Source organism: Conger conger, chromosome 4 (assembly GCF_963514075.1).
Source record: "Conger conger chromosome 4, fConCon1.1, whole genome shotgun sequence".
Taxonomy (NCBI): Eukaryota; Metazoa; Chordata; class Actinopteri; order Anguilliformes; family Congridae; genus Conger; species Conger conger.
In genome coordinates this window covers 53,338,555-53,353,703 of record NC_083763.1, presented here as the reverse complement: position 1 = coordinate 53,353,703, position 15,149 = coordinate 53,338,555, and the positions used below count along the sequence as shown (strand labels likewise).

Sequence of the window (15,149 nt, the reverse complement as noted above, 5' to 3'; positions counted from 1 at the left end):
TACATTGCCATACAAAACAATTTAATAGATTGCCAGTTTTTGTCACTGTCATAGTTAACAAACTCACTTTGCTAATACTGTAATGCTTTAAATATTAAAATGCAGCCATTTATTTCCAATTTAAATATACCCTCGCTACTAAAATGTTTTGCTAAAATAAAGTATTGGGGTTGGAGTAGATTCTGTTTTAGTTCTGGAAATAAATTCCATTTAATATAATTAATGGAATGGAAAAATATCCATTGTTCTCTATGGACTTCTTCATCAGTGAATATTATTTGGATTTCAATTAATTTCATAAACTGACTGAATTGCAATGGGAGCAACTCTGGTGAGCACACAATTGTATTTTCCCCTGTGTTTCAGTTACTCCTTCAGTCAGCCATTTTTTCTGGCCTTCACACAGGACGTGCACATGGACTCAATAGGATATGGTCTCTGACAGTGTCGTTTCCTGAGGAAACAAAGCTTCACTTGTTTGCACTGGGCTCACAGGTGTCCCAGCACAGGCCAATCAACGTGCCCCACTTTTGTGGCAAGAGAAAGACACAAAAGAAAGCAAAGTAAGCTGTCCATATTGCTGTAAAATTACATACACTTGGAGGGTTGGTGAATGCGTCAGAGTACAGATGGCTGATTGGGCATTGGCAGCCACTGTGGAGGTGCCCAGCTGGCAAGACAAAGGTATTGCTGTTCACCCTTTCTTTGGGCAACGGCAAAGCCTCACAAAGAAGCCTTTTTCTTTGGGGAGTGAGAAGAGTATTCACATAACCTGTGTTTTGGCACTGACAAATGGGCAGATCTTCTTTATTGCTGAGACTGTTTTGGTCTACGTGCAAGGGGTATGTTTATTACATATTACAAGGGAGCCATCTGCTGAAATTGAAAATAGGACACAAAAACTTGAAAAGAAAAAAAATGCCTTCTTCCTTCTGGGACTCATAATGATATTATTATGACTTGTTTATATGTTTACACTTACTGTACACTTCAAAAGCTTTTCTTATTAGCTGTGTATTTGGCTATAAAAACACATTTAAAACAAGAAAACTTCTTAATTGAGAATACAATTAACAAATTGTGTCATCATATGATAGGCTCAGAGTTATATGTTTAAATATAGAGGTGAATATGTATATGTATATATTTTAATTATTTTCCCTGACAATGCAGAATTCATCATTTTCCTGTAAATGGAACAATTACAGATTTAGGAAGACAGAATAAAGCATGCATTGAACAGTTGACATTTTGAGTCGATCTGGACGGGTTTAAAAAAAATGTTAATGCACAGATAAAAAAGGTATGTAATTTGCTCGATAGACAGCAATGACTCAGGAGACAGATGATTTAGCAAACAATTCGTTTTGGAGGGAAAACTACACTTCCCTAAGATCAGGGCAATCTCAATACGCATGCTCGGTTGTGCTAAATCGGTAGGTTAGCAGGAAGCTCCTCATTTGAATACAACGAACAAGGTTAGTTATCAATTGTATTATGAGTATTTGTGTTTTTAAATATTGCGCATAATAATAGTAACTGTTTCACCATAACTAATGTATATGCCAGTTTACACATATTTTATTTTAGGTTGTCGCTGCAAGTTGTAATAATTTGTAAAAAACAGAATTTAGTGACAGCTAGCTAGCCAGCTAACACCAACTTGTTCGCGAAGATATATGGGCCGCTAGCTTGCGTTGTGAACATAGTGTGTTACCCATACGGCTTGTTTATTATAGCTATAACTTTAGCAATGGAAATTTGCTTCTGTAATTATGATTCGTCTTTGAATGTGCTGTTAGAAAGAAGAGATCTTCCCGCCGGGTTCCACATGATATTAGATAGCTAGCAATCTAACGTTAGTGTATGTCAATGAATGTTCTGCGATGGCTAACGTTATATCCCTCAGATTGCAGTGGTACTGGCTATGAATGTATCTTTAGCAACGGTAGTGACTTTTTGCGCGGTGCCCAACGTTAACGTATCGTTAGCAAGTGTATAGGGGTTTGGTAGAATAATATCAGATTTGGCTAATATGTACTTGATTTATCATTGGGGGGAAATGTAAATATTTAATCTTCTTTGTGAAACGTTATCATTAATTGTATTCGTGAAAATACAATTCTTGAAAAGTCCTGACTTGTTTACATGTAGGCATATTTGCTGGTCAGGCACGACACAGGGAAACAGCAGAAATACTACAGCAGGATATGGCTGACAGTGTTCCTTTCCACAGCTAAGGGGAAAGGGGAGAACGGAAATGTGTATTCTCTTGCAACCAAAGTGTGTCGCAAAGCCTATTAGTTCATCATATTTCAAAGACAATGGAAGTGATAGCATAATGCTAAAGTATGGCATATCTTTTGTCGGTGACCTGAAGGGATGTCAGTTTTAATTTCATTATGATGGCACGTCTTGTTTATTGACTGTCATAAGACTACCGTTATTTGGATAGTTTTCAAGTTATTACAATTTAAGTTTTAAAATTGAACTGGAGCTGTCATTTTAACCACCTTTGACCGAAATGCTTAATTTTGTCCGTAAATTGCTTATGAAGTTTTGTGGAACGAATTTTATTACCTAAAGTCAATAAGTTAGTCTGACGTAGGGCTGCACGATATGAGGAAAATATGCGATGACGATATGACGTAGGATAATTAAACAAATATTGAAGTGTGCCCAGTTCTAATATCTTTCTGCTTTCGGTACATTGCTAACATAGACCCCAAACAATGAATAGTCTATGCCCACTGAATAAAAATAAAGAAATAAATAAATACATTATATCCAACATGCTTTCATTGAACAAATTGCACATGAACAGCTAATCAATTTAACAGAACATGAATTTAAATAAATACTATTCATTGCAGTTCCAGCAGTTTTTTGCGATGTGTTTATCTTGCTTGTCATATCTCGACGATAGATATTTCGTGCAGGCCGTCTGCCTCTTCTTCTGTACCAGGGCTGTCCACCCCTGTTCCTGGAGATCTGTAGCCTATGTTTTCATTGACAAGATCTCCAGCTATTGAATGAGCTGAAGCATTGTTAGGGTTGAAGTGAAAACCTACAGGATAACAGATCTCCAGGAACAGGGTTGGGTGGTCCTGTTCTGTGCCATAAAGCCTACTATGCGCTCATAAATTTCATCCAGTACAGTAGTTTATGGGTACCTTGCATGGCAGCCTATCGGCATTGGTGTGTGTGTGTGTGTGTGTGTGTGTGTGTGTGTGTGTGTGAATGGGTGAATGAGAGGCATCGATTGTAAAGAGCTTTGTATAAAGCGTGAATAGTCTATCTATATTTGGTCTGTCAAAATGAGGTGGAAAAAGCCTTAAGAACAGAGTAACATGGTAGAACTATTACCACCATCTACTGGCAGAGTAGGGAAAAATCACCTTTCTGCAGACCCAATTGACATTGCTGGCTACATGATGAGTATTACTTGTTCATTTTTATTTGTTTGTTAAGACGTTATAACCCGTTCAGCTGTCAATCAGAGATCTAGTGAATAAAAACAGCATCAGGTATGGAGGTGCTTCTGCTGGGTTTAACAAAAGGAGATGCACGTGACATACAGGAAAACCAGGAGGCATAAATATACTGTCTTTCCTCTGCTTGTTATATTTTAATAAATCCTATTTTAAAATAAGGGACCCTTTTTATTACAAGGCTACACTGTTTCAGCAAGCACTGTTCATGTAAAGGGCAGATGCGACCCGTGGGATTGTTTTGATTAGCAGCGCAGCGTGTAAGGCTGTGGTTTGGAGAATTATGCCCCATGTAGCCTTATGTTTTGCTCTGTTTAGCATGAAATACTGTGAAACCAGACAAATTACAACTCACAGTGTAGTTCATGTCTTGGCTTAATCCCAGTCCAGTCAACGCTTTAACATAAATTGTGCGTTTTAATTTCAGTAGGGAATCTTAAGGACAACCATTTTTTGCTAAGCTTTGTTTATTAAAAAGTGTTTTAAATGTAACCACAGGGCAATTGTAAATTCTCACTCAGTTCTCAGCCAAACCAATAATTTATTTTCCTTTCATCATTTTCATAGCCTTGGTTAATAGCTGTGAATATGTTGAGTCTGTAGTTCTATTGCTAAATTGGGAAAACCACAATCACCATGAAATGAATTTATCTCTGTACAGTTTCTGTTTTGTAGCAGTTTTGTCGTTATGACAACTGAATATGTGGATATGCCGCTGAATATGTGGCCATCTGTGTGGGCTATTTTATTGTTGCTGAATTCCTTTGTGGTGAAGGTGAGAGAACTGGGGCCTGCTCCACAAAGCAGGATTACTGAGTGAGACTGCACTGAGTAAAACCTGGACCCTGCCCAAATCTGGAACATGATGGACTGAAGTAAAAAGTGCTGTTATGGGTTTTACTGTACTTTGCTATCCAACTCTGTAATCAGGCATTGTGGAACAGGGCCCTTCTGTTGACTAAATATAAGAGGCTGTAATTTGGAGTGGGACTGCCCCCTGCAGGTGAGATGGAGAGATGACGTGGGTCTGAACTTTGAGCAGTTATCCAGCTAACTCTGTAATCAGGCATTGTGGAACAGGGCCCTTTTGACTAACTCTAAGAAGCTGTAATTGGGAGCAGGGCTGCCCCCTGGCAGGTGAGATGGACAGGTGGCGTGGGTCTAGACTTTGTGCAGTTATCCAGCTAACTCCGTAATCCGGCATTGCGGAACAGGGTCCTTTTGACTAAGTATAAGAAGCTGTAATTGGGAGCGGGGCTGCCCCCTTCAGGTGTGATGGAGAGGTGACGTGGGTCTGGAAAGAGAGGCCAAGCCAGGCGCCGACACCATGACGGAGTGCTTCCTTCCCCCCGGCAACAGTCCTAGCGAGCAGCGGCGCTCCGACCCCGGCGGGAGCATGGCGCGGACGCCCAGCTCCGAGGAGATCAGCCCCACCAAGTTCCCAGGCCTGTACCGCGGCGGCGAGCCCTCTGCGCCCCACGACGGCCACCACGAGCCGGCCGACGCCGTCTCCGACGAGGAGAAGGAGCACGGCAAGAAGAAGAACAAGTTCAAGAAGAAGGAGAAAAGAAGTAAGTCCTCCCCGTTCTGCTCGTAGCTTCTCTTACCTCGCCTGTCTCCACACTGCCGTTTTTGTGTTTGCCTGTACCGGTGTCCGAGGAACTCGCCTGCAATGTCAATTATGCGCTTGGGGTGAACTGAGAGGACGGCTTGGAGGAAGCCACTCGTTGCTGCTCGTTGTTCCGAAAAGGAATCCTCCTCCTCCCTTGATTACGGTTTTTAAAAGGCAATTAGTGTCAGGGCTTGAAAGTACAGAAAGGAGGAGTTGACAGAATGAAGCCGTTTGATTGACTTGTAACCCACACATCTCAAGAAGGCCTGAGCCACTGTGGCTTTGTAACATAATCTAGACAGCCTGACTGGCTACTGCATTTCTTCCCCTGCCCCCCTTTTCTCACCACTCACCACAGTAAACCATTGGGAGAAACATTCTTAGCTTAGAAAATATAGTAGCTATTAGGTAATGCTACTGAAGTATATTCCCCTCAAAATGTCATTTTTTATTACTGAAGTAGTTTAGTAGCCTTGTTTTTTAAAAAAAAGTTTTATAATGCATCATGGGATTACAGATTCATTGCTTTGCTTGTGTGTTGGCTTGCCTGCCTGACTTGGTGAACCCATTGTCCTCATTTGCTTCTAGTGTCAGGAGAAAGGGAAAGCAGCTAATTATCCTAGTCCCAGTCAGTTAACTGAGGGTCCATGTTCAAAAAAAGCAAAAAGCAAAGATGTGGCGAGGTGCAGCGGGGATAGCTCTTTAATTGAAGACTGACCTCTTTTCCCCTCTCTCTTTCCCTGTCTTCTCTCTCTCTCTCTCTCTCCCTCCCTCCCTCCCTCTCTCTCACACTCTCTGTGCTCAGCGCACGCGGCAGGAGAAGGGTTTGTCGTTTAATCTCACCCCTCCCCGGGTCTGTTTTGTCTTTTCTCGTCCAGCCGAGGGCTACGCCGCCTTCCAGGAGGACAGCTCGGCCGAGGAGCCCGAGAGCCCGTCCAAGATGAAGCGGTCTAAGGGCATCCACGTCTTCAAGAAGCCCAGCTTCTCCAAGAAGAAGGAGAAGGACTTCAAGGTGAAGGAGAAGCCCCGGGAGGACAAGGACAAGGCCAAGGAGAAGAAGTCCAAAGAGCTGACGGCAGCCGACGTGGTCAAGCACTGGAAGGAGAAGAAGAAGAAGAAGAAACCCCCCGCTGATCCGGAACCTTCCGCCCCTGAGCCACCCGCTGTGAGGCCCATCTTCGGCGTGCCGCTGGCCGAGGCGGTGAAGAGGACGGCACTCTACGACGGGATCCAGCTGCCCGCCGTCTTCCGGGAGTGCGTGGACTACATCGAGAGCTACGGCATGAAGTGCGAGGGCATCTACCGCGTCTCAGGTTAGCCACGAACTCACCCCCCCCCCCCGCCAGCTCTCTTCCACTCTATACTTTCAGCTGGAAACTTGCGTGACTTACTGGAAAAAACAAAAAAGTATTTGTATTTTAGTCTTATATTCAGTCATACAGTCTTATTTCTGTTACTTGTACTCTTAAAGAAGACAGTGGAATATTGCCAGTGAGGGGATACAGTTTGACTCATTTCAAGATTTGCCAATGGGGTAATTTTACTTCTCAAGCAAAAAGCAACTTGCAACAAGCTAATATTTTGTACTTGAGTTTAAAAAGTAAGTCTCATTACAAGACCAAAACACTTAAGACAGACTTTTTTGCAGTATGTCCTGTGGTTATTTGTTTGTTTCATGTTTAAAGGCCCACATGCATCAGCATTCTCTTCCTGGTTTTAGTATCTAAAACACCCACAAAACATTCAAAGAGCAGTGACATAGGTTCTTTTAAAAGTCCCTAAGCCTGCCCTAAAGAGCACCCCAGAGCCCATTGGTCAGCTCTCTGTGCTAACATTTAGCAACGTCATCTGGCAATTATGCAAAAACATACTGTATATTATGTCACGTGGGTAAACATTTTACAAACAGCTCAGAGAAATAGCACTTTGACTGTAAAATATACATACTTTGACCAAAATTTTGAATCAGTACGGAACGCAGGAATCAAAAGATGATACGGAAAGCTCAAAAACAGGAAAACTATGCGTGTGGGCCTTTAAATATGTCCACCTCCCGCCCCTCTCTCTGCAGGGATGAAGCTGAAGGTGGACGAGCTGAAGGCGGCCTACGACCGCGAGGAGTGCCCGTGCCTGGAGGACTACGACCCGCACACGGTGGCCAGCCTGCTGAAGCAGTACCTGCGGGAGCTGCCCGAGACGCTGGTGCCGCGCGAGCTGGCGGCTCGCTTCGAGGACGCCTGCGGCTGCCCCGCCGACCCCGACCGGCTGCAGGAGTTCCGGAAGCTTCTGGCGGAAATGGCACCCTGCAGCCGCCTGCTGCTGGCCTGGCTCGTCACCCACATGGACCACGTCATCGCCCAGGAGGCCGACACCAAGATGAACATCCAGAACGTGTCCATCGTCCTCAACCCCACCGTGCAGGTCTGAGCCCTGGGGAGCCGCGCGTGGGTGCCCGCTCTTCTTACAAAGCCTTATTGTGAATATGGAAGGCATGGTTTTGCTCTGGGAGCACATAGGTTCTCTACGTTGTGTTGTGGTCTATGTTCCCTGTAGCTTTTACGCACCCTTCCAAAACTGGAACATGGATTGAAGTGCAAACAGCTGTTCTGGGTTTTACTCTGTGAACTTACCCAGCTAACTCAGTCATCTTACTTTGTGATATACCCCCCCTGTTCACGTACAGAGAGAATCTATTTCTTGAATTTGTCATTCAGTGAAATTGGAGCTGTGTTTTCCTGAGTGTGTAGATACGCCTTTTACAGTACGAGGGCAGAATTTTAAATGAGTGTCTGTTATTTCGAGTTGAGTTGAAGGTTGTGTGTTGAATCCCGTCGCTGCTGAAAACCTGCTCCAGATTGGCGGAGGCGGGAGGAGTCCCAGAGGAGAGAAGCAGCTCTACTGTACCCCATTTCCCCGGAGCTGCAGCGCCAGACCTATAAATCCATATGAAGCCAAAACCGTGGCTCCAGAAAACAGGACTCAGTTACTGTCAAACAGGAACTTAACTGCTGGAAATAGCACAGGACATCGTATAAATCTCCATTATCTCTAATAGACCTTATTACCGTATTCCATTCCCAAAAGCAGTTCACTTTAACAGACGCGTTCAAATTTTTTTATTGCGTCTTAAATCAATTGCGGTTTACGTCTGTCCTTATAAAACGCAGGAAGCGATATCGGAATGAATGTTATTTTTATCTTAGAGTCGTGTGGTTTATTCAGTGATCTGGCTGTATTGCGGTGTTCTGGGACTGCTTGGTATTTGCAGCCCCCGACATCACAATTTCCTTCCGTCTGTAATTGAGCCACACCTCATCTGTCCATTTTACTACACACACTTCATGCCACACGTTCATACATTACTACCGCAAACACAATGGCACCTTGAAAAAAGTCAAAATAGAATATTAAACTGAACATAGTTGTTTTATTTCGCATAGCCATTAGGGGGAGCGTCTCTCACATCTACTTCCCCTCTCTCAGCAACAGTCAGCTAATGTAGCGTAGCATGGTGGAGACCACTGAACTGTAGTGAATGTCCAACTGACTAGCAAGCTTTGTTAACACCTTGGTAGAAGGTATTGGGATGCTGGACCTATTTCCCCCAACAAAAAAAGTTGCATGGAAATACAGGTGTGTGGGGGAAAATATCATAGCAATGCCACACTGAGACTAGATGTGGCTTCAGACCATGTTGTGATTTTGTTTATGATGATGCTGATTTGTTGGGAATGTGGCCGTGACCTCTGACCCCCGTCTGGCACTTGCTCCTTTGCCACGGCAGATCGGGAACCGGGTTCTGTACGTTTTCTTCACCCAAGTGAAGGAGCTGTTTGGTGACATCACCCTGAAGCGTGTGGTGCAGCCCCTCCGCTGGTCCAACATGGCCGCCATGCCCCAGCTGCCCGACACCGCGGAGAGCATCAAGGAGGAGATCCGCAGACAGGTGAGCTGACAAACATCTTCACTGTAGATATTTGTCTAAGCCAGGGATCATCAACTCACAACCCTCCCTATACCTGGGAGTCAGTTGTGAAGGCAGTCTGGCCAACCAGTAGCACTAATTGTTCATGACCTGGGTGAAAAGGGCCAGGATCAGATTTGGATTTGAGGTCCAGATTTGTTGATGGCTGGGGATTATATGATGATGTGGTGTTATTGTATGAAGAATTAATGTCTTCAGCTCAGCTAACCTCCAGGTTTCTCTGAAACAGTGGCACTCGGCTCCTGTGAACCTTAAGCGGTTTACTACAGTGCTATTGGAGTTTATCTCGTGGTACTAATAAAATAGTGAGGGGTCAAGGCGTGGTTCCCTGTAACTGCTTTTACTACCATTGAACCATAGACACAGTAAACAAATGGTTTATAATCTCCATATTTGTAAGTTCATGAAGACACTGAAATCCCAGCACACAAAAGGGAAGGGCACTCCCAATTCCTTCTATTATGAACTTAAATTGAACTCAAATCGAATAGTATGGGCGACTTTCATCCAGTCAGTTTGGCCAAAAGGTACTTTTGGACATAGGAGCTTTGGCCTATTGCTGTAGCTTTCACTGTTTTACACCCTATACAAACACTAAAATGGTCAGAGCATATAGCTGCAGTAATGCATATTCAGGTGAAACAATTTTAACATAAATAATTTAGCATAATACTTAGCAAATTATTAATGTATATTGCTATATGTAGCATAGCCCTCTACAGTGCAACCCTTGGTAAAGTATGGTAAAGTAGCACTCAAATTGTTTTTACAAGCTTTCAGCTTTCAGAAATGTTAGCCGGACGTGGAGGCTGGGTCACTCTACCCTGACGTTTTTGGTTTTGTGTGTGAACAGGAGTTCCTGTTGAACAGCCTGCACCACGACCTGCAGGCTGGGGTGAAGGACCTGTCCAAAGAGGAGCGCTTGTGGGAGGTGCAGCGCATCCTGACGGCCCTCAAGAGAAAGCTGCGTGAGGCCAAGCGGCAGGTGAGCAGCCCCTTCCGTCAGCCAGCGCCTGAGCTAACTCATCCTGACCTAACTCATCCTGACCTAACTCATTCTGACCTAACTCATCCTGACCTAACTCAGCCTGACCTAACTCATTCTGACCTAACTCATTCTGACCTAACTCATCCTGACCTAACTCATCCTGACCTAACTCATTCTGACCTAACTCATCCTGACCTAACTCATTCTGACCTAACTCATCCTGACCTAACTCCTTCTGAGCTAACTCATTCTGACCAAACTCATCCTGGCCTAACTCATTCTGACCCAGTGTAGGGGGTTTGACCAGGCCAAAGTCCCACAAACCAGGGGCTCATTCCAATCGCTTGTTTTTCTCCACTTTCTTCCTTTCCTTGCTCCTGACCCGGAAAGCGACCGAGGTCTGCCATCTTTAAGGGACCTTCCAACCCCTTAAATATTCCTTCTAGGAGCTAGAAGTAGAAGTTAGGAACTCCCAATCTTTTGTTTTGAACAAGTTTTTCTTTATTTATTTATTTATTTTTAGGAAAGCCTGACGGAATCTACCTCTGTGGATCCACCTCTCCCCATCCACCACGCATCTGCCATGTCTGTAACGGATGTTGCTTCGAGCTTATGTTTGAAGGAGCAATATCAAATAGCAGTTAGACCCTAAAATATGCACACTTCTACCAAAATTTTACTTGAATCGGTATGGAACACAAATCGAAAGCTCCAGGATGATATGAAAAGCTCAAAAACACAGAAAATATGTGTGTGGGCCTTTAAAGGTAGAATACATTTTAAAAAATGCATATATATTCTCAATGCTGTCCTGTGAGTTCCCACCTCAGAAGGTACATGCTCTATATAAAGTGGTTATAATAAGATCCCTGGTGCTGAGTATGCTGTTATCTCTGGGACCGCAGGAGTGCGAAACCAAGATTGCACAGGAGATCGCCAGCCTTTCCAAGGAAGACGTGTCCAAGGAGGAGATGACGGAGAACGAGGAGGAGGTGCTCAACATCCTTCTGGCCCAGGTGAGGAGTCGCTAATATCTAAGTGTGTTTGTGCTAGTTGCCATAAGCAACATTCTTTACCTATGCAAGGTAAGTATGAGTTATCAGGTAATTTTGCTCAAGCTACAGTGTGTTGTGTGGTAAGTGTGATACAGCTGCAGTGTGTTGTGAGGTAAGTGTGACAGCTGCAGTGTGTTGTGTGGTAAGTGTAATAGAGCTGCAGTGTGTTGTGGTAAATGTATTATAGTTGCAGTGTGTTGTGTGGTAACTTCGATATAGTTGCAGTGTGGCAAATGTGATATAGTTACATGTGTTGGAACATGATTGCGGTTTGTATTTTATGGTAAGTATGATGCAGCTGTACTGGGCATGGTTTCTCATCGCAGGAGAATGAGGTCCTGACAGAGCAGGAGGAGCTGCTGTCCCTGGAGCAGGTCCTACGGCGGCAGATCGCCACAGAGAAGGAAGAGATCGAGAGGCTAAGGGCCGAGATCGCAGACATACAAAGGTAAGGGAAGATGTGTGCTCACAGCTGAATTTCTCAGTTTAGCCAATAATTCATTTACATTCATAATTGTGTTAAATGCTACATAACCAGGAAGTTATATAACTGAAAGCTGACAAACTAGTGGTTGTGATTCTGTTGTTAGTACATATCGTTGTGCTGCTTATGTGGACATTTTGAAGAATTTACCGGATTACTCTGAACATTGCTAAGGATCTCGCCAAAAAACGTTAGCAAACAAAATCGCCTATGCTGAACTGCTCGTTACAGCGCAGTGTGCTGACATTAACGCTCTAGGCAGTCCACTCTTGCTGGGCACTGGGGTACTTAACACACCTGAAAGTGCTGTGTAAAAGAGAGGCAGTAACAGCTGCGCTTTGGGGACCGGAATGTTCCTCGATAACAAGGCCCGCTGAGTCGGCGGATTCAGGGCCCTGCAGCTGCCTGCTTCGACGGAACGGTCCAGAACAACACGAGTTCCCCCGGGGCCTCATTGGGCCCTGTGCAAACGTCCGTCCGTCCGTCCGTCCTAACACCACCTTCCCGCCCCCCAGCCGGCAGCAGGGCCGCAGCGAGACCGAGGAGTACTCCTCGGACAGCGAGAGCGAGAGCGAGGATGAGGAGGAGCTGCAGGTCATCCTGGAGGACCTGCGCAGGCAGAACGAGGAGCTGGAGGTGAGCGCGGTGGGCAGGGCGGTGCAGAGCCAGCGATTCATTACCGTCCTGTAACTCTGCTTTCATTCACCGTCACTGTCACACCCAATGAACTGCTTTACAAAATTATTTGTTTGTTATTCAGCTTCATATCCAAAGCGACTTACAGACAGATTAGACTAAGCAGGTGGACAACCCCCCCCCCCCCCCCGGAGCAATGCAGTGTTAAGCCCTAGTGTAAAATCCAGATATGACCAGCCATGTTGAGTATGGAGCTGGTCTAACTGGTCAACCAGCTGTTTCAAAACCTAGCTTGAGCAGTTTTTTTTCCAGCAGGGAGGGCTTTGCTCAAGGGTGGATCTTATCTTGGCTACACTGGTGTGGTTGAACCACCAACCTTCCGGGTCCTAATCACGCACCTTAGCCACTGCGTTACAGGCTGCCCTGTCAGAAAAGGGGAGAAACAAGTAACAGTTACAGACCACTTAGCTGTGCAACAGTTGTATACAAGACCCCAAAATCAGACAGTATTCAGTCCCAATTTAAAACGTGTGAGTGGAAATATGAACGAAAAATGTGAGAGACGTTTAAGGGGATGAGAAGTTTGTTATCGTGTGCTTGCAGATAAAGAACACGCACCTGAACCAGGCCATCCACGAGGAGCAGGAGGCCATCATGGAGCTGCGGGTGCAGCTTCGCCTCCAGCAGGGCGAGAAGCTTCAGCCGGAGCAGCCCCCTCAGACCAGCCCCGAGGCCCGGGCTGACTCCCAGCCCCCGGCCCCTGCCGCCCCCAGGGACCCTGCCGACCCCACCGCCACGGAGGGCAAAGCCAGCAAGGAGCCCCTCAAGACCTCCCCCAGCAAGGACGGCCGGGAGGTGAACCCATGAGCTTTCCCTCTGCCACCATCATCATCATCCGCATGGCTACCTGACTCTGGCATGATGTAGCGCTGGTTCAGGAGAGGAAAGGACCCCGCCGTTGCAGCCAAGAGGGTCAGGCACCGTCAGTCAAACCAACTGAATCTAATTTTCATAGTCACTGATTGCAAACTTAGTGCATGCATTGACATCCCTGGTGTAAAATACAGCTGTGACCAGCTCAGAATGCCAGCCACCAGCTGTTTCAAAACATAGCATGAGCTGGTCAAACTGGTCAACCAGTTAGCAGCTGTTTCAAAACCTAGCTTGAGCTGTTATTTTCAGCAGGGATGCAGAACCAAGAGATTTGTAAATTAAATGTTATTTATCATTCACAGGCCAGGCAGAGGCTTTGTGTAACCCTGGTCAAGTCGCTGCATTAGGTTGTGCAAGATTGGCTACAGGCTGCAAGGCCGGTGTTAATTTTTCACCCCCTTTTACCTTATTTTCTTTTCCTTGCCCCTTTTCCTAATTCTAGCTCCATCCAGAGACTAGAAAAAGAGGCAAGAAAAAAAAAAAGTGACGACAGGAAAAAGTTGGGGCGAATGGAATGTCCTTGCTCCTTTTACCATCAGTTCGAAGCCACGTCAGTTACAGACGTGACAGATGGGAAGAGGTGGACCCACAGGTCAATCATTTACACATTCACGCTTTCTGAAAAAAATGATTGGAAGGTCTTTAAGATGGCAGACCTCTGGGTCTTGACCAGGGGAGTGGTGTCCCACGTTTGCAATTAGGTTCATCGGTCATACCAAAGGGTATAGCACAACAACAAATTGGTCACTTAAGAAGGGTGGTATAGTGTCCTAAAACTGTTATTTTCAAGAAACTAAATTATTCTAATTTGTCGTGAGCCATTTTGATTGGATTGAATTTCTAAATGTTATCTTAGACCTTTGTGGCCAGCTATAGATCTTCAAAATTTTCACATTGATGAGAGTATATGTAGTGACTGACTGACGGTTTTGGGGTCAGGATATTATGGCCCATGTTAATTCTATACAGGTCCAAAACCACTACGCTGCAATGGGTGCAGTACTGCCCATGCAACAGAAGAGAATTCCATTTCAGAGACCAGGAGGACAAAAGCCTGGTTAGTATTCCAATGTGGAGTGACCAGCCATGATTACTATACTGGTCTAACCATGAAAATGAAAGGTGGCATCTTGTGTGGTCATGTGTATTGTAGTAGGCATGTTCCACATGCGAGCAGACTGTAATGGCAGCTAGAGGAACAATGCACTCCCTACTACTGTAAGAAAAGTATTTGTTTGGAGGGACCTTAATCTTGCTGTTGACCTCCAGGTTATTTTAATTCAACAAATTTTGAATTAATCCTCTTCAAAGATCATTTCAGTTTAGCGGTTTTGTTTTTTGTTTTGAAGAATCCTTTTTTCCAAACTGCATTCATGATGGATTTGATAGGTCCAGCAAGGCTTGGTGGCAAGTCTGTGAAACCTTTTGACCATGTTGAAATTATTGTGGATAAGCTACAGTGAGAATTGCAGGCATCTAAGGTTGATCCTAAAAGTGCCTTCATCAGTAATTCCCATTGTAACTTCACATTTATGTGAAGGTACAAAGTAATGAAGCTTGGTTCTAGTTAGGTCCTCAGTTTAATTCCGATCCTCTTTGATGCTCAGGAAAGTTTGGTTTTGTAATGTTGCAGCTGATCTAACCTTCATGAATGCTTTTTCTTGCATTTTTCAGCTAATATTCTTGAAAAAAAACAGACAGAAGATTGTGCTCATGAACATAATTCCAGCCTGACAAATCATGTTCAAAGCTTATTTTACGGTCATTAAATGAGCACTATTTATAGAAATGTATACGTGTAAGAGTTGGTCTGATTTTTTCATACGGTTTGAATTTTTGTAATAGCCTTACTCATAACCTTGGCCTGTGGCAGAGTGATACCATAAAGAATAAAAGCCATCTGGTCTACACTTGGGTTTTGGTTCTTATTCACCATGAATGCATCATTTTATCATCGAGACAAAG

General features: G+C 44.5%; 1 protein-coding gene across 2 annotated transcripts; it reads left to right on the top strand.

Annotated features, from left to right (window-relative positions):
• The first annotated feature begins 1,389 nt into the window (after positions 1-1,389).
• LOC133127751 (ralA-binding protein 1-like) lies at positions 1,390-15,092 on the top strand. 2 transcript variants are annotated; one of them, XM_061240888.1, is made up of 10 exons: positions 1,390-1,478; positions 4,762-5,062; positions 5,982-6,416; positions 7,175-7,524; positions 8,888-9,049; positions 9,942-10,073; positions 10,982-11,092; positions 11,458-11,579; positions 12,131-12,251; positions 12,855-15,092. In XM_061240888.1, the coding sequence occupies exons 2-10, from the start codon at positions 4,819-4,821 to the stop codon at positions 13,116-13,118; spliced, it is 1,941 nt and encodes a 646-aa protein (XP_061096872.1). In that variant the 5' UTR covers positions 1,390-1,478; positions 4,762-4,818; the 3' UTR covers positions 13,119-15,092. The 2 variants fall into 2 exon arrangements, with proteins under 2 accessions (XP_061096872.1, XP_061096873.1); XM_061240889.1 differs by having other exon boundaries at positions 1,464-1,478; positions 4,851-5,062.
• Positions 15,093-15,149: the final 57 nt, after the last annotated feature.

Coding starts and splice junctions, on each gene's coding strand:
- LOC133127751 (XM_061240888.1), top strand. CDS start 4,819: ATGACGGAGTGCTTCCTTCCCCCCGGCAACAGTCCTAGCGAGCAGCGG. Junction 5,063..5,981: donor CAAGAAGAAGGAGAAAAGAA/GTAAGTCCTCCC, acceptor TTTCTCGTCCAG/CCGAGGGCTACGCCGCCTTC. Junction 10,074..10,981: donor TGCGTGAGGCCAAGCGGCAG/GTGAGCAGCCCC, acceptor CTGGGACCGCAG/GAGTGCGAAACCAAGATTGC.